The following is a 19,307-nucleotide window of genomic DNA, read 5'->3' on the forward strand; positions in this document are numbered from 1 at the left end:
TAGCCCGACAGAGATGGAAATACATTTTATTGTTCTTTTTTCGCTTCGCGGAATGTCATGCAAAATTTTTGCTCAAAATGGCGGATGGAAAATTTGACATTCCTTCGAATTTGTTAGAATTGGGTTTTTTTCTCTTTCCTGACTTGAATTCTGATTGCCAATTTGTGTTCTTGGATAGTTACTCTATTTAAATCAATATAGTTTGTAATTAATTAATGTAAAAAATTTAAATTCAGTGACCGTTGAGACGTGTGTTTATTGCATTTCTATCCAAAATATACCACATTTCTATATCCATTTATAAAAAAATCACTTGTAAGGTGAAGTTTTTTTTTTATTTTATTAATTTAAAATAATGAATAAATTGTAGAATACTAATACAGTAGACTCTCGCAAATTCGGCTCTTTTAAGATCGGGCTACTTTTTAATTCGGGCAGCGGTTACATTTGAAAAAAGTTTGTTGTCATTTTTCAAGTTTGATTATGGTTATCAAATGAATCAAATATGCTCAAATTTAGCATGGTTTGTCTTAGTTTTGATGTGATTTTGCATTATTGAGGGATTTTCATGCAATTTACGATATATATCAGTGTGTAAACTCAATATCTATATGCACATGTCGCCCGAATTTCTGTCTAATTCGGCTGACATTTCGGTCCTATATGCCCGAATTTGAGAGAGTCTACTGTACCCTCAGAAGCATATGGAGTAATATAAATATTATATCGTTTATAAAAATATTCCGGTAATATGAAAAAGAAAACATCACTGAACTGAATAATAAAATTTTTTAATTTTTTTAAGTAATATAATTTTTATCAATAATTTTTGTACACCTTAATTTTCTACGAGAAATATTTTTTTCTACGTCGCGGTTCACCGTACACGTACACCACTTTCTAGTATTGTCTTTCCCTTGACTTTTATCGACACACGTGGAACACAAAAGGAGGGGAATTGTGGAACTTGTTTACTTTTCTCGTATTCTTGGGATGAAATTGAAATGAAACAGTATTCTTTATTTAAGATCCGGGAATTAATTATTAAATTGTCAAAGACTATTATTCCTTGTCTCAAGAAACTTTTGTTAAATTAATTATAAATCTAGGAAATTTTATATGAAATCGGTTTATTTTAAATTTTGTGGATGGTCTAATGGTACGAAGTTAGCTGCGTATCATCTACAAAGTGAAGTGCGTGCATATACTTTATGCAAATTTTGCACAAAGTGTAGACGCCATTGGTGAAAAGTGCAGATATTTTGTGAATTTCTCCCTGATAAAACCAACGTAAGACTTCCAAAAGGTGAGCAAAGTGTTCCTGGAACCCCATAGTACGTTTATCAAGTAAAATGTAGTAGGAAATTGTAGCATTTACCGGTGAAAAAGTGACAAATGTGTTGGCGTCACATTTGGGGCTGGTGTCGCGTCTCCTTGACTTTCCGGGCCATTTTTCTTTGACTCTAAAATGGTTGTTTTTATTGGACTTTCCAGCGAACATGGCTTATCGCAACAATCGCAACTTCGACCGTAACAGCTACGGTGGCTCTATTAGCCGGAATGTGGATCCGTGGGATACCACTAACGACTGGGGAATGCGTGGCGGTGGCGGCGGCGGCGGCGGCAATTACATGGGCAACCAAAATCAGTCCACGGAGGCCCTGGCGCTGGCCAATAATCTCATCAACAACATCCTGCGGGGCAGTCAGCCCCCTTCGTTGCTCGACTTGGCGCCCAATGATATGCGCGGCGGCGGCGGAGGTGGTGGTTTTGGCGGCGGTTACGGCAGGGGCGGCGGCGGCGGCGGTGGCGGCTATGACCGCTTCGATGACCGCATGGCCGGCAGAATGGTAAGTGCTGGGGGTCCTTGAGGGGAGATTAATCGGAAAAATTGCCAGAATGACAAAACTGAAAATTCTAGGACGGCAATTGCGATTTGTATCTTGCGCTTACACTCTCACTGTCCCAGGATAAAAATGCACATTTTGTTCTAAATTGAAATTTGAATTGGATTCAATTCTAATATTCTTCGAATTATTTATTAAATTAAAATAAATATTTTTCAACATACATTTACCAGGCATGTTAATGTTAGACCGGATATGAATCACCTGAGCTTGAAAACCAGTTTTGCGAAAGCTAGTTCTAACTATAGATTTTCATCCAAAGAAAACTAAATTCCCTGATTTTTGCACTAAATTTATTTCGGCAAATAAATTGGAAATAACTACCCAAAAAGAAGCATTTAGCAAAAGTCTTACCATGTTTTAGGGATTCATTTTAATCTGAATTTATTGAAATTAAATCACTGTTCTTGTCCCAAATTCTAGTGGCAGGGAAACCTCAGACAAAGTTTGGATAAAACAGACATTTAATTTTTTTACGATTTTAAAAACCAGAGTCAATCCGTCAGAGCAATATTCCCTATCGTACATGCATTTCACTTTTAAAAATTCAGTATAAATTATCACAGACTTCTTCTATCCCGAAGAAAAATCTACTTTCAGAGCCACTTGAAAGACGCATAGCGAGAATCAAATGGCATGAATCAGTCTTAACGCTAAGTACTTAATGAGGGCCTTTGTAGGAATCCCTAATTAAGTTATTTCTATTGTGAAAATTCTTTCAAAAATCTTAAAAAGAATAAACAGATTCATGTTTACCAGATCCGAAATATTCCAAAAACATATAGGTTAAGTGTGCCAAATTTCGGCATAGTCGCAAATAAACACAAAATTTCTAAATTTAAAGTGTCATATTTGTAATACATATTAAAATTTATTGTTACTTGTTTTCAGAAGGGTTGTTTACAACCTTGAAAAGTAGTTTATTGTCCTTGTTTTCTTTAAAAATTGAAAAATTAATTTAAAAAAAATATAATCATTGCTTTGAGTGCTATTCAGGCCACTTTGAGTGGAACTTCGGCCACCTTATTTATGACCACTTTATGCGACACAACGGATAGAAAATTTCTAAACTTTCTTATATGATCCACATGATCCGCAAGCCCTGAGATCTTCTGTCTTCTGTGTAATTTTACGCGGAGATTTACGCGCAGATTCCCGTAGTGATTTACCCTTCCTGTACTATACCAAGCTCTTTTCCACATCATTTTTTTTTTATAGAGATGATGTTTTTTATGGGCATATTACAACCCAGAAATTGAAAAAGAAATAAAATAAATGTAGCAATAATGCTACAAACCTAACACCGGAACATACTGGAGCGCCCTTCATCGCAATCTCCCGGAATAGAGCCTCCATTTCTTCCTCGAAAGCTCACGAATCTGGCTTCCTCTCGGCTCCACTGGTGAAGGCCGACTGAGGAAGTAAAATCTACTTCTTCAGATTCGTCAAAATTCTGTACACTAATTCATTATAAAGATTATTGATTGAGTAACTATCCAAGAAAACAAATTTGCAATCAGAATTCAAATCAGGAAAGATAGAGGTCAATTTTAAGAAATTCGACGTGATGTCGTATTTTCCGTCCGCCATTTTGAGCAAAAATTCTGCATGACTCCGCGAAGGGAAAAAAAAGAACAGCAAAATGTATTTCTATCTCTGTTGGGCTATTTTTTCCAAGTAATTGAAGGACTGAAAGTAACTAAAAATCCATTCCCGACAGCAATTCGAATATCAAAGTGTCCCAGATATGAATCATCTAAAATCACTCAATTTGCGTATGATGTATAATACCATGGTAAGGAATGGGTTAAAACAGTATTCGTCAGGACGGACTTTCTCCCCCCGACTCCTCTAGACTCAACAGTCCTTCTGTTAATACATAAATAAGAATTTTGGGGTGGCAAAAGATGTGGCCGAAATAGTAAACCATTACCTTCCTGGAAAGACGTTCACAAAATGTCTATTTTTTGCACGAAATACATGATCCTGCGGGTAACTTTCAATTGGAATCTAAAGAACGATTCACTATTAACATAAACAAAAACAATCTTTAATGAACAGTGATCAATTTTAATGAAAAACCTCGAAAGAAAATTATTTGAACTTCTTCACACTATACTTCTAGTATCACACAAGCGATCTGTCACTTGCAAGACTTTTTCCACACCGAAGTTTCTGAACCACAATTATTAATTTAACCCTTTAAGGACGATTGGAACACCGGTGTCCCATAAAGAAAATAATTTTCCCTGACTACCTAAACTTATTTTTTTCTTATGTCTGTATATAATTGTAAAGTAGAAGGTTGAAGGAATCTAGAATATTTTTTGAAAGTCTCTAGCTATTATCTATGTAGTAAATATTTAAGCTCAAAAATGGCGAATTTTTAAATTCTCAAGTTCATAATTGATTTTATTTTTTTTTATACTTCCAATTTTTTTTAAGCAAAACCCTTTAGGGAAAAAAAACTACAATACCCATACGTAATATTTTTCGTTAGAGCGATAATTATTATTCGTTGGTATTGTGAGAAAAAATACTTAAATTTTTGGACTATTTTTGTCCCTATCGTTCATAGAAACACAAAATACACCGAATCAGGCTCTTTTGGATTTTCCAAGGTTATATGTAAGACTTATCATTGATTATGTTTCCCAGTTTGATTTTTATTGTTGATTTTCAGTCCATAAAGTGTCTCGTCGTTAAAGGGTTAAATTATACCCAAAATTTAATCATTTTTGTGTTATTACATTTTGAAAAGAATAAATATTTAAAGGAAAAAAATTGAATATTCGAAGATTAAAACCATAAATTCGAAGATTAAATCCATAATTTTAATTAATTTAGTTGCTTGACCGAAGTTACACTCAAAATGTCCGAAATTGAAAGCTGACCGATATTTGGAACACTTATACGGGCTTCAGACCTAAGGCTTAGCCACAAGGCTTAACTTCTTTAATTTCTTGTCAGTCGAAAATTTTTGGAATATTTTGACTTAGAAATGAACTATTAAGAGGAATTAACCTATTTGAATCTGAAGAACAAATTAAATTGGTTGCTATTTAGGATTTTGAGACCTGCGGAAACTAGGATGAACCTCTAGTCTGAAGACGGTCTTACCTTACCATTGCAGAAATTTTAGAAAATAATTTATCCTGAGAAAAAATATGTAAAGGAGAGTACCTAAAATTTCAGATATTTACTTCCTTGGATGAAATTTATAACAGGCTTTCATTAAAACCATCATTCAGACTTCGAATTTAGAGGTTTAGCATAAGTCTTAACTTCTGTAATTTCTTAAAAAGTATAGGATTGTTGTATCAATTTTATTTTAGAATTGCATATTCGGAACATCTGATCTATGTATATTGCCGAAATAACTTCAATTAGGGTGGAATAACCAGTTATCGCCACTTTTAGGAAAAAATGTAATTAATTAAATTATATCTTTTAAACCCTTTTTGCAAAGTAACTCAAATTTGACCCAAAGTTACTCAGATGTATTGACTACAGATTCGTTAAACCAGTAATCCTCGAAAATAATTCTAAGGTATTTAAAAAAATGACTTTTCTTAATAATGCAAAATTAACCACTTCGTCGCCACTTTTTACCACTTTTCGCCATCTTTTTAACCACTTCTCGCCAATTGTTTCAAAAGGAATTTAGAAACAAATATACCTGAATTATTTACAAGAATAATAAAAAAATATATTTTTTGAATGTATTTTTCATTTATTCATTTTTTTTTTGCCTTTTAGTCATCTTCTTTTTAATCAACATTTCCTTTTTCTCCATGGCTTTTTTGTCTCTCAATAGTTTCTTCTGCTCCTTTTCTTTAATCAGTTTTAACTTGTCTTCTTCTTTTTTCTCAAAAAAGTTTACCCACTTTTCGGTAGTTATTACTGTGGGGGTATCTTGTTTGCTCCTTCGCGTTCTCTTACTTTCTGGCCATCTCTTTATCTGTTGAAATGCTCCTTTCATCACACATTCCAGTGGCGGATTCACTTCAATTTGAGGATGAAGCTCAGTCTTTACAGCTTCAGCCTCTTGAATTCCGTCCCCAGAATTTTCAATCATATTATTCAAGGATTCTGCTTCGTCGAAATCACGCAATATGGCTCTCCAGACCTGATAAAGCTTTTCAGCCTTAATATCGTCCGACCAGTCACCTCCTTCTTCTTTCTGAATCCTAAATTTACTTAGAAGCTTTTCTTCAATTTTCGACTCAAAATAATGAACAAAGTTCTCCTGATTTCCCTGATCTGCAATATCTGAGTCAATGTTCTGGTCTGAAGTTGTATCTTTCAGTCCTGTTCTCTGAATAATTTTCGAGTAATCAACTGCGTCTGCATTAAATGGGTACAATCCAGTTGCGCGAAAGCCTGGGACCACATTTTTGGACATGTTATCTTGTGATATGATTTTTTGTAGAGCTGTCGGAATATCAAATTTGCGAATCTCTCTTCCATCATTCTCAATCCTCCATTCCCTCTTAATTAAGTTCCATTTTGTTTTTAGTGGCTTAAAAACAGCCACATCCAAAGGTTGCAAAATGTGGGTAGAATTGGGATACAATGCTACCAGTACAATTCCGTTTTCTCTACAAAACTTGCTTAAGTGGAGAGTAAGATGTGAGCTATGACCATCAATGAAAACAATCACTGGTCTCTGAATGTTTTGTTGAACGAGGAATTCCAAGAAAACATTTGCTATATACTCGAAGAACGCTGCTCCAGTCATCCATCCTGATTCAGTCTTACCAATTCCCCAATTTGGAGGAGCAGACTGGACAGCAGAAATAGGCATCCGCTCATATTTATATAGGGTGAGAGGAGGAGCAAAAGTGCCAATTTCATTTACTGCAAAGAGAGTGGTAATATTTTCCTTGTCCGAGTTACCGGATTCCACATAGACATGGTGATTCTTTCTCCCAAGAACCAATTCTCCTCTTGGGGCAAGATTGAATCCAGTCTCATCCATGTTAAATACGCGTTTCGGCTCATTTAGAATTCCAATATTGTCTCCTAGCTGCTCCACGACGTCCTGAAACCATGCTCTTATTTTTTCCTCCGTTACACTACCTCTCGCTCTGTTAACATACTCAGCCTTTTTCTGTGAAATTTGCGGATTTCTCTTCAAGAAGCCATAGTACCATTTGTTGCTTGGCCTGTTTCTTTTGAAACCTGATCGTTGGCGTTGTGGAAGATTGGAGATTATTTTTTCCGCCGTGGAAAGAAGGCCCTCTTTGGTTACAGGGAATCCACAGTCGGCCGAAGTGATCACCCAATCAACAATTCTCTTCTCAATCTCCTTTCCGAGGCCACTGTGTATTCCTGAACGACCACAATTATCAATAGCACTTCGCCTACTTAATTTGTCTCGTAGAGAAGTTCTCGGGATTTTGTATAGATGAGAAGCTCTGTTGATTGACATTCCATTTCGAACTGCTTGTATAGCTCGCAGTACTGTGTGTGGTGAATAGGTTTGCTTTTTTTTTAAGTTTATTGCGCCCCATTTTGCATCAATGCTGAATCCTAAGTACATTAAAATAACAAAACTATAAAAAAGAACTGTTGGTAATGTAATATAACTCATGTTAGTAAAATCTGTTTTAATATAAAATAAGGATTATTTCAGTAAGGAAACATTGAGATGAACATTTTGTAGCAGACAAGGAAAACAGAAAAGTAAGGTTAGAAAGATAAAAAACTGTCTCTCCAAGAGAAATTCGATTATTTTGAACAATATTATTGAAAGAATATATTCATCGTTACTTTTTCCCTCTGTTCACCTTTTTATTACTCACCTTAATATGATTTTTTCTCCTTTTTTATTTGAAAACTCAATTAATTACACTACTCCCGAAAATAAACAATGCGAATTTGACAACTGAGAATCTATGCAATGAATATAGCTCCGCTTCTTTAAAAGCATGGCGACAGTTGGTAAAATCAATTTCAGAACATTACCACCTTCCGCCATGCTTCAATTTTACTTAATAATTATATAAAATAAAATATTTAGTACATAAACACAAATTTTACTTATTCTACAAATGTACTTTTATAGTCAATAGACAAATTAGTTTTCCAAAAACATACATTTTGTTGGATAAAAATTCGATGACACTAAGTATATTTATTAAGAAATATTGAATTCTATGCACTGGATTAAAATATTGTTTTAAAAAACGCCCAAATTCTTAAGTACAAAACAAATAAACATATTTTTCGCTTTCATAAGTAGCAACAGTAGAAATACAAATGACTTTGTAGGTCATTTATTTCATAAATAATGAAAAAATAGTGAATTTAATATAGGTGGCGACAAGTGGGTCACTGGCGAGAACTGGTGAATCCACCCTACTTCCTGATTAGAAATTCGTAAAGTTAAAATGTTATACTAGGGCAGGGGTCAGTATGTTGTTTCAGATTACCATTGCATCTAGGCTACAATTGGGTATATTGTGCTTCGCTGCCAGTATGTACTCTTCTTTACTGTATTTTAATCCTCCGATACGTGTTTTGCAAAATCACTCAAAAAATCGGTAATACTTACAAATAAGCTTTTACTAAAATTTCGGGATCGCGAGTTTCGGATTGATCCCAATCTTGAAAATAGTTGTCATTGCGGAAATCTGGGATACCAGGATCCTGTACTGGATATCTTACCTTAGCGTGCGCTGGCGCTCTGTCACTTGACTTATGTATAATTTTATTTATTTTGTAAAATTTACAATAAGTAACTTCCGAATGCGTTTTACCTGTTATTCCATGAAGTTCTCCAGTAAAGTGTTTTTCCCATGTGCATAATTTTATCCAGTTGGCAGTAAATATGAGTGCAAGATTTACTTCGTATAATTGCAATCCACAGCTGAATATTGATATTATTGTGAAAGAGAGAAAAAAAGAAAACACGAGAGCTTCGTCTCTCTTGAAGAGAACCACCATCACTGACTGTCTTTGGACAGAGAACGTCGTGACCTTCGTCCTGAGCTCTGTCGCTAATGCCAGGACACAATGTATTCGCCCTATTCCATCTTAGGCGAATACCCAGAGATTACCCATAAAACAAAATCCTCACTTTTCAGCACAGTTGAAGCCAGAACAATTTTAGACCCGAGGACTCTTGCGTGCCAGGTTGAGCCATTTGGGAGAGAATGATCGTCTTTCAGGGCGACATCTCTCCACAAAAAAAAACAAAAATCACCAAATAATCTCCTTCCTGTTTCCGGATACTTCAGAGAATTGCATCTTTCCAGGATGATGATTTCATCGTGATATAATTCTATTTATTTATTTATTGTTTTAATTTTGAATAATCTTCTCTGTGATGATTTTCTTGACCCGTGTGATCTTCTCTTCTGTCCAACACCATCAAATGAAAAAGGCAAAGAACCAATTGTTTCTGATGCAATATCGAAACATTGGTAGTTTTTTTTCGGATGCACTTTTGCAGAAAGAAGATGTATTCCGAAAGAAGAACAAAAGAAATCGCGGGTCACACGCCGATTTCTCTTCTTTTCTCTTATCTCATTCAGATGGGCAATCGCAATGCTGTAGCCAACCGCAATCGACGTCCTGGCGCAAGTAGTGGTCCGCGCAACAATAAGCCCAATAAACCGGGCGGCATTCGTAAACCCAATGCCACTGATCGCTCAAAGAAAGTTCTGGCTAAGAATTCTAACAATTCTAAATCAACAAAAACGGACGACGATACTAATAAGAATAATGAGAGGTAAGCTGATGATGACACAATTTCTTCTTCTTTCATTTGCTCAGCTAAAATCGCTAAAATGAACCAAAAAAAAAGAGTTTTACCTGGTAGACTTTAAAGTCTGCAAAACAGTTGTTTAGTTGAACAAAAACATCCAATGAAAAAAAATATATATCCAAACTTTTTTCCCCCATCATTCAAATTTTACTCTTTCCACCCTCACCCTTTTATCAAAACTATTTTAGATATTTTATTATTTGTCACAAATTTCTTCTTTCGAAATAGAGACAAAACCAAAATACTACTTTTAAAATATATACGCCCCATCTGAAAAAAAATTAGGGCTTGAGAGAAAATGTTGATGTAGTTTCGTGGCTGAAAAGGATACATCAACCATTTGTTGTTACCTTTAACTTTACTATTTTTTTCTTATAGATGATAAAAAGGTGTTTTGTCCGCCAATTTTCATTTCCTATTTGCCACCACGAAACTCTCCCATTCCAGAAAAAAAAGAAAACAGAGATTTTACCATTTGAATTTACACTGAGCATTTACTATGTGTCCCCTATAGAGATTCATGTAATATAATAAAACACTATTTAATTTATATCTCAATTTAAATATAATATTTTCATCAGCTAAAAAAAAAAGGTTTGTATGCCGAGTTGATTGAACTTCAAAGGGTTTATCGATTTCCATTTTATTTTTAAGTATATGGCATGATATTTAAATAGGACAATGCAATGGAACATTTGGAAGTAGAAGAATGCAATTAATTTGATAGAATTGTAATTCATTTTAATTTTAAATGAAAATAGATTTTCTAGTCAGGTAAATGAAAATTTACAGAAATGGTGCTGGTGAATGTTAGTGTTCTATTATGTAATAGGATATATGGGATGTGTAGAGTCCTTATGGAGAACTTAAATCTGTTTAAACCTATAACCAAATTATTAGAAAATAATATAACGCTATCAATGAAGATCAGCATTTCTCTTTCAGATGCGTTGATTCTCATGAGATCTACACGGCTTTCGGTTGTGTTACCTCTGATGCTTGTGGACACGATGGTATTCCGATTAATTTCCTTCAAGGTCTTTTCGACGTCATTCTACCTTACATTTGCGACTTATACAATGCCTGCATCACTTTCTCTTTTTTCCCTGATGATTGGAAGCATGCAATTCTTACTCCAATTCCGAAAAATTCTAAACCTACTCTCGTTGGTGAATTCCGACCTATCAGTATTTTGCCAAGCTTATCTAAGCCCTTTGAACATATTCTAAAACATCAAATTGAAGAGCACCTGAGCCACCGAGGCTTACTCTCCAATTTTCAATTTGGGTTTCGGAAGTTTCATAGTACTTCCAGTGCATTATTGCGAGTAAACCGCGTTATCTGTGTCGGGCTCGATGGAAAAGGGTTTGCTGTTCTTATTCTTTTGGATTTTTCAAAAGCTTTTGATAGCATTAATCACTCCCTTTTTCCTTCTAAACTTCATTCCTTATTTTCATTCTTTTCCTCAAGTATAAAACTGATTGAGTCCTATCTGACAGGTCGAACTCAGTCGGTAAAATTGAATGGCGCAATCTCTTCATCTTTAGCACTTTCCAAGGGCATAGGGCAAGGTTCTGTTCTCGGCCCTCTTTTCTTATCTATCTATATTAATGACTTAGCGACCACTTTAAGTAATAATAACCTTAATTTTCATTTTTATACGAACGATCTACAAATTTATTTTTTTTGGAGACCAAAATTGTCCTGAATTCTGTTTTGCTGTAGCGAATGCTTCTCTTAGTTTAGTGTCTTCCTGGGCAGCTAACAATGATCTTCTTCTTAATCCGGGGAAGTCTCAAGCATTGTTGATTGCGGGCGGGAGGCGCTATCCTACTCCTACTTTGGCTGAATGACAAAGCTATACCTTACGTCCATAAAACCCAAAATCTTGGAGTTATCTTCAATGATTCTTTGGCTTGGCCGATTACTTCTTGTTAGGGCCCTGCTCCTTCCTCTTTTTTCATATGGTGCTGAACTGTTCTTTTCTTGTGATGCTGGCACAATGCATCGCCTCACAGTCACATTTAATAGTTGCATAAGGTATATTTTTAACCTCCGTCCTTATGACCATGTATTCCCATATTATAACCAAGTATTGGGGACTATTTTACCGCTTTTTCTTCAGTCCCGTGCAGTTGACTTACTTTGTTGTCTTCTTAAATATCGCCAAGCTACATATCTGACCGAGTTCCTTCAACCGGGTTCATCTGTCAGGTCTTCGTGCCCAGATCGAAGAGCCGCATTCTTCACGACTCTCTTTGTAGGGGGAGTTGTTCTCTGGAATAACTTTAGGAATAAATGTTTGAAGCCGATTTCAAGACGATTTCAGAAAAAAATTCTGAATTTACTTCAATCGGTTTAGTCCTAAGTCTGTCTCGAGGTCAGCGTACTTACTTTTTAACTTAGGTGGCCGCAACGTCCTTGTAAGGACCGGGCCTCTCTCTCACTAACCTTCAGTCCTGGCGACTCTCCGCCATCTCCCTCTAGCACGTCAGAATCCCCACCAGCTGTTTAGGGACATTGTCCACTACTTTCCATCGTTTTCGGGGGTTCCCCCTCAGCTTCGTCCTTTCAGATTCACTGTTTAGTAGCTTTCTGGACATTCTTTCAACTGGCATTTGTTGTGGTACATAGCGTGCTGTAAAGTCTGTCTTTACAGCAGACACACTCTTGTTTTTACGGGGAGGGGTTGTTAAAGTCTCGCCCAAACATCTTTCGAAGGACCAGATCTCTTGTTCGTGAACAAGTTCGTGACTTCCCACTGGATTTGGTTACCCAATCTTTTTGAAGGTGAACATAGGGATTTTGGGAAAGAGGCTGGGTATCCCATTTAGCCCTCAAGGTCAACGCTTCATACTAATATGCATAGCTTTTCTAGGAAATCTTGTTGTTCGTGTGCTGAACACGATCATTTTATCATAGAGTTGTCTATCTTGTTGTCTTCGTTCGATCTCCACCCGGAGGTATCCCATTATGACAGCTTGCATTAGCGACTTTACTCTTTCAATAGTTACCTAAATCTCATGATCATAGGTGAGAGAATAGAAATTAACACAGCTTTGAAAACCGATACATTAGTCGAACGATTAAGCTTGTTCTTTTGATCGGTTAAATGAAGCCAACCAGTCTTCCTGAAAAATGTTATCAGATTTATAATTTCCTTCAGTCTATTTGGCTCATTTGGCTTTGTGTGAACTGATCCTCCCCTGTGACGATTTCCTTCATTTCGAATGATACACAGGTCTAAAAGCGGTCCTTTCGGTTTTCGCTCTTCGATACTGCTTCTTGTTTTCCACTATATCGCAGTGTCAAAAAACTAAATGCAGACCGATCTCACAACTAAGACCGTTTCTAGTATTTTCTGGTACTCAATTTTATTAATCGGAAAGGTGACATACTTTACAAAAACTAAGCAGAAATGTAGATATCAAACTTCTTTAGACTAAAAAAGGACTGGTTTAAGGTTGTAAATACTAAAAATTTTGATACATAGAATATCGATAAAGTAGCGATTGTATCGTTACTCTTCGCACCGTCGACTTCCCTTCTGTGATGTCAAGGTTACCTTCCCGATTTACTTCAGAGCGAGACGTATGATACCTTGTTGTTATGTATAATGTAGTCATTGTTTCAGGGGAAGGCTCAGAGTACGGTTGCTGAGGTGTGTTATACGGGCTTCAGATCTAAGGCTTAGCCGTCTGACTTAACTCTTCTAATTCCTTATCAGGCACGATTTATTAGGAAATTGTTGTTTAGAATTGGATATTAAGGGCAAATGATCCATCAGATTTTGAGTAATCAATAAAATGCTTGTTATTTAGATTTTTGAGACCTTCGGGAACAGGGCTAAACCTCCAGTCTGAAGCCTGCATTATTGTCAGAAGAAAAACCCCATGATTTGTTCAGTTGAAGTGTCAGTAGTTTAGAAGTCTAATCTGTCACTTCCTTCCTTTCTATGCCAGAAACTTAGAAAATTAAAAAAAAATCATTGTTATGTTAAAGCGGATCACATCTATTTTATCTAAGAGTTAGGAATACATATTTAAATTTAAAGGCCTATTGACTAGAAACTAAGTTACAAGGACGATAAACCCTTTGAATGAACTGAGCTTAGAGTTGATGTGTGACTATGCATCTTTGAGTTTAACGTTGTTCTTATCGACATCTTCTCTTTTCTTCCTTCTTCCTTGCCGCTCTTCTGCGATTGCACACTTTAGTGGTGAAGGAAAGGACGAAAATGTGGATGGCGATCCACAGGATTCGCTGTATGCTGATGTTCCGAGTGACATGTTCTACTGTCATATGTGCAAGAAGCACATGTGGGACTGTCTGTCCTTTGAGAATCACATCAAGGGACGTTCGCATGCGATGATGAAGGAGGGCGTTGAGGAGAGCTATCGCTTGCGCGCCACGATGATTCGTCAGGAGGCGAAGATTGAGGAGCAGCTGAAGAGCATTGAAATTGAACGTTTGAAGCGCATTGGGAAGAATGTGAAGGCAACCAATGTGCGTCGTGAGTACTGTACAATGTGCGATTTGCACTTCTACGGGCATCTGTCGTCGCATCGTAAATCCGAGGGACATTTGACACTCAAGAAATTCCTCCATCCTAAATGCAATGACTGCAGCATGGAGTTCCCCACGAGGATTGAGTACGATGCCCATTTGTTGGCACCCAATCATATGATTAAGGCCTCCAAGAGGGCTCATCGGGCTGAGAAACGTCGGAATCAACTGGTCATCCATGGAGAAGCTGATGAGCTCAAGGATTTGCGTGAGAAAGAGGAGAAACATGAGAAGGAAACTACTGAGAAGACAGCAGATGGAGAAGAGAATGCTGAGGCAAAGGAAGGTGGTGGTGAGGAGAATGCTGAGAATCAGGATGGGCAGACAGCACCGGCAGAAGTGAAGCCGGAAGCTGAGAAGGAACCGGAAAATGTCATTTTAGACTACATTGAGGGTGTCACTGAGCTTCCGGCTGAGATTGACAATCGTATTCCCAAGTACAATTGTCATCGTCAATTGGGCAAGAGTTTAATTGGGAAATTGGATTGCTATGAATGCCGTATCTGTAACAGATACTTCGATACTGAAGCTACAGCAGAGATTCATACAAGAACTCTGTCACATCACCGTCAGTTCATCAAATTCCTCAATGAGAAATGCAATGAAGTGAAGATTGCTGAGAAGCGTGCTGCTGCAACGCTTGAGAATGAACGCAAGAAGCGAGCACGGATTGAGCAAGTGGAGCAAAATGGAAAGGCTCCCGAGAAGCCCAAGATTGATCCATCAGAGCTCTATGATCCATGCGAGGCCACTGAGGATGATGACAAACCGAATGGTAAGTTACACTAACTACTAGAATGTATAATTTTGAAATTGCTAGAATTATAGTTGGACGAAAGTTATCATTCTAGCAGTTGAATATTCAATATCAACACCACGGATAACTTCTACGATGAAACATTTAAACTTGTAGAATTATATTTACTAGGATTCTAGTAGTTGTGTACTTACAGCAGAGGTGTGCAAGAAACCGTTGAAACCGAATTAACGTCAAATGAAACATGTACGTCAATGGTCAAAACGCTACTATAACAAACTTATTTTGACGTTTAGTCGGTTTCAACGGTTTCTTGCACACCTCTGACTTACAGCATAAAGAAGGGATTTTTGACAAACTCAAACACTGATAGAATTATGTACTGTCATTGTCCCTAACATTTAAATTATGGCTTTGTAATATAAAAACGTTGAAACTGCTAGAAAAAGATTTCTCATTCATACGAATTTTCAGAGCAACAAACAGAAAGAGGACTGACTTTCATTCTCTCAGTCAAGCCTTTTCCAGAAAAACTTAGAAACTGCTAGAATTAAAAATGATCTAGGGTAAATGTCTTAATTCAAAACAATTTTCAAACGCTTTAACTTTGACAGAAGATTCAACACATTAAGTTGATATCTTTTCTGAAGAGAATTACATAAATTTGCTCCTTGACTCTTCCAAAATGTTACTGTTTAGTGAAAATTCTTTAAATATAATTTGAAAACTTCTTAAATACAAGAAAAATACGCGAGTGTAAAATGCTTCTATTGGAAAGATATTAATCCAAATGGAGACAAGGGCAACTTTCTAATTGGAGACAAACAGTGTAAGTGAAACCGCGACGAAAGGCTTCCAAAACCTTGTTGAGTTGCTCTTGAGTGCAGGATTTGTTTTTATTCCTTGTCTTTTCTCCTTTCTCATCTAAAACCATGGGGGGTGACATTAGCTCTGAAAAATGAGACCGATTTTTGTGTAAATTTTTCCCTGTTTTCGTACACATTTCACGAGATATCTCCAAAACTAAGTAAGTTGCCAATTTGGGGTTTTCGGTTGTCTATTCAATATTAATTTGGCTTTTATTTTGCATTTATATTTTTTTTGCTAATTCATTTTACACTCACAGAAAACAACTAATAAACACAAAAGTTTGTTCGGCACGCTAGAAACATATGGGAAACATACAAAATGTCATGCCCGTGTCTAAAACAAGAAAATCTCTCCAAAAAATCGTATTTCCGGGGTTTCCAATTGAAGCATTTGCAGACACTTCAGAAAAACCCTTTTTGTTCACGAAATAGGTAATTATTTCACTTGAAAACTTCACGTACCGTTAACAATGAAGATTAGCACTTAATTTAATTAAAATTAGCCAGAAATATAACATACATGTTAAACGAAACAAATAAACATCAGTCACCTCATTGTGTTTTTCATTGGAAAACATGGTCGATCGATGAAAAATTCGATGGTGAAAAGGTACACTTTTAATTTTTCTGAGAAATTAACAAATTAAAATTTGTGAATATGAATGGGTTTTCGCTTTATTTGGAGCAAAATTAACTAAATAATGAAACTGTGGTATAGAAAATATATAATTATAGTAATTTAGTACTGTATTTATCGTGAAAACAATGACGTTTCCATTTGGAGTAGCGAAAAATTTCCATTTAGAACAGGTTTTGAATTAGCTTAATTTACCCTATTACTGCAACTTTAGCAATTTAACTTTGACTGCCAACAAATTTCGTGAAAATAAGAAATATCACAACTACGAGAATGACGACTTGACATTAATTCAAGAAGAGTGAAATTTTTAGCATTTCTGAACATTCCTATCTTAGTACTGTAAAAACTGCTATAATTGTGATTGGTTAAGGTCTTCACTTGTAGAAGATTGGTATCGATTGTCAAGAGTATCATCAGAGTGAGCAAACATGTTTCTTGCCCGAAACGTTAAAACTGCTAGAATAAGGTTGATCGATTCCATATAATCAATTCTAGCACTTTGACATGGATAGCCAGAAATTCAGTTATCCCATTTCAAAAGCTAATTTACAGAAATGACAAAGATGACCAATTCTACTGTTCCTGCTTCACGAAAGTTGGAAATGTAGATATTGCTAGAATTTGGTTTATTTACGATTATCGAAATTGTACATTAAATCGAGCACATTTTTGCGGGTTCAAATTTTCTTATCTAAGATTTGAACAGATAAACTTCACAACTGCTGGAACTCGGTTGTCTGATAACAGTAGGGGCAAGTGGGGCACCTTTGAAATTGGGATTTTCACCTATTTATAAATAAAATTGAGCCTTATCGTGATATAATTTAGCTGCAAAAACAGATTGAAAAGCTAAATTATATCACGATAAGGCTCAAATTTTATTTAAAAATGGGTGAAAAATCCCAAATTCAAAGTTGCCCCACTTTCAAAAGTGCCCCACTTCCCCCTAATTCTAGCAGTTCCAATTAAGCAATTCCATTAAATGCCAGTAAAGAATAGTTTACCTCCGAAAAATCTGATGGACATCAAACGTTCGGTGAGGAATGTAAGAATTGAATAAATAACGTATTCACAAACTGCTAGAATGAGCCTGACTTTAGAATTTTGCAACGTTCTGATTTAATGCGTTTGGAAAATTTCGTGACATGAAGATATTTTAACAGATTCCCAGGATGCAGACATCACAGATGCAGAAGTGAAAACTGAACAGGACTCTATCAACCAAGGAGACACTACTATGGAGTCCGTCAAGGAAGAGGCTGAAGAAGAGCCTGAGGCAGCAGAAGATGAAAAACCAGCTCCAGAGCCCGTTGTAGAGGCGAAACCAGAGCCAAAGGCGCAACCGGCTAAGCAGCCGACAGCCCAGACGCCGCAGACGAAGCCGCAGCCACAGAAGCAGACTGCAACGCGAGGACGTCCAGCACAGCGTGCCTCCCCTCGTGGCCGCGGCCGTGGACGCTACAATCGTTTTTAAGGTGGTCAAGAGGAAGAGACGATTCCTCATTAAATTTCTATTGCTTCGCAACTCGCCCTTTTGGGAGATTTAAAAACAAACCTTTCATAATTGCACACATTTTTTCAGCATCTACAAGCAAGAGTTGTTGAAGTATTTTATTAGGAAGAGATAGCATGTGAGATAATTCACATGAACTTCTAACAAACTATTTTACAGCAAAAATAAAAAAAATATATATATATAAAGGAATAATCTTACAAAATAATCACTACTTTTAAATGTTTCTTTTCGTGTAGATCGATGTCGTGTCTCTCAAATAATAGACAAAATAAAGAGAATTGAACAAATTAAGACTTTTTATTGAGTCAGAAGAGGAGCAACAAGCAAAAAAGAAATGCTTTTTATTTCCATGTACTCCGAGGCTACCTGTAAAGAATCTCAGCTACCATAAACTTATCTGGGCTTATCACTGGTGTTTTTAAAATCACGCAGCTTTTGGCGGAAGGCGAATTTTAGGGAGGGGTCCGAGGTCAACGAAGGGAAGACAAAATACATCGCAAACGGCCCCGCGGCACCAAGATACCACCAGAATCTCACAGTCGATTCGTTGAACTTTGAAGTCGTCAAAAACTTCAAATGTTTCGGATCTACGGTGAGCTTTGACAACAGTGTGAAAACGAAGGTCAATGAGCGGATTTCAGCAGAGAATCAGTGCTCCCATGCTCTATCAACAATATTCTATTCTCTTGAGAAAGAGAAACGTAGGGTCCTAAATTACATGATGATTTTATAAAAAAAAAGAATTGAAATTGCGACAATAATAATTCTAAAAATAATACAGTAGAACCCCGCTATACACGGTAAAAACTTTTGGACACTGACCAAAATATTGGAACAAGTTTTCCTTGGAACAAATTTCTTTGGAATCAATTTGTACCTAGAAAAGATATTTGTTTGTTCCAAAAAGTTTTCTTTGCAGTTTCGTTACAAAATACAGTTACAATTTTGTTAAGTTGTTTTTGGAACCGTTTTGATACAGTGGAATGTCTACAAATTTGAGGTGATTTCGTTTTATACAAATTTGTTCCCGAAATTTGGAACAGAATTTGTTGCATTCGGCTGTTTTGTTCCCACTGTCAGGAACAAATTGGTATATATTTTTTATAACAATATTATTCCTACATCTGTAACATATTTGTTCCAAAAATTTTCGATGTCCATGGACGAGGTAATTTTTGGAACGAAATTGTTACTCATATGGGGAATCTTTTTGTTCCCATTGTCGGGAACAAATCCGTGTAAGTGATTTCGCCTTACAGTTAAGGCCTATACTTCAGT

The 19,307-nt window shown here is 36.3% G+C and overlaps 1 protein-coding gene across 2 annotated transcripts; it reads left to right on the forward strand.

The window, feature by feature from the left end:
* Window positions 1-1,161: 1,161 nt before the first annotated feature.
* On the forward strand, window positions 1,162-18,316 carry LOC129804203 (zinc finger protein on ecdysone puffs). 2 transcript variants are annotated; one of them, XM_055851312.1, is made up of 5 exons: window positions 1,162-1,306; window positions 1,495-1,850; window positions 9,449-9,645; window positions 13,899-15,022; window positions 17,677-18,316. In XM_055851312.1, exons 2-5 carry the CDS (start codon window positions 1,500-1,502, stop codon window positions 17,985-17,987), a joined length of 1,983 nt encoding a protein of 660 aa, XP_055707287.1. In that variant the 5' UTR covers window positions 1,162-1,306; window positions 1,495-1,499; the 3' UTR covers window positions 17,988-18,316. The 2 variants fall into 2 exon arrangements, with proteins under 2 accessions (XP_055707287.1, XP_055707288.1); XM_055851313.1 differs by lacking the exon at window positions 9,449-9,645 and having other exon boundaries at window positions 1,188-1,306.
* The last annotated feature ends 991 nt before the right edge of the window (window positions 18,317-19,307 follow it).

The sequence above is a fragment of the Phlebotomus papatasi genome, chromosome 2 (genome assembly GCF_024763615.1).
Source record: "Phlebotomus papatasi isolate M1 chromosome 2, Ppap_2.1, whole genome shotgun sequence".
NCBI lineage: Eukaryota > Metazoa > Arthropoda > Insecta > Diptera > Psychodidae > Phlebotomus > Phlebotomus papatasi.

Excerpts from the sequence above, each read along its gene's own strand:
- LOC129804203 (XM_055851312.1), top strand. The coding sequence starts at position 1,500 with ATGGCTTATCGCAACAATCGCAACTTCGACCGTAACAGCTACGGTGGC. Across the intron at positions 1,851-9,448 it reads ACCGCATGGCCGGCAGAATG|ATGGGCAATCGCAATGCTGT; the intron begins GTAAGTGCTGGG and ends TATCTCATTCAG. Across the intron at positions 9,646-13,898 it reads ACTAATAAGAATAATGAGAG|TGGTGAAGGAAAGGACGAAA; the intron begins GTAAGCTGATGA and ends TGCACACTTTAG.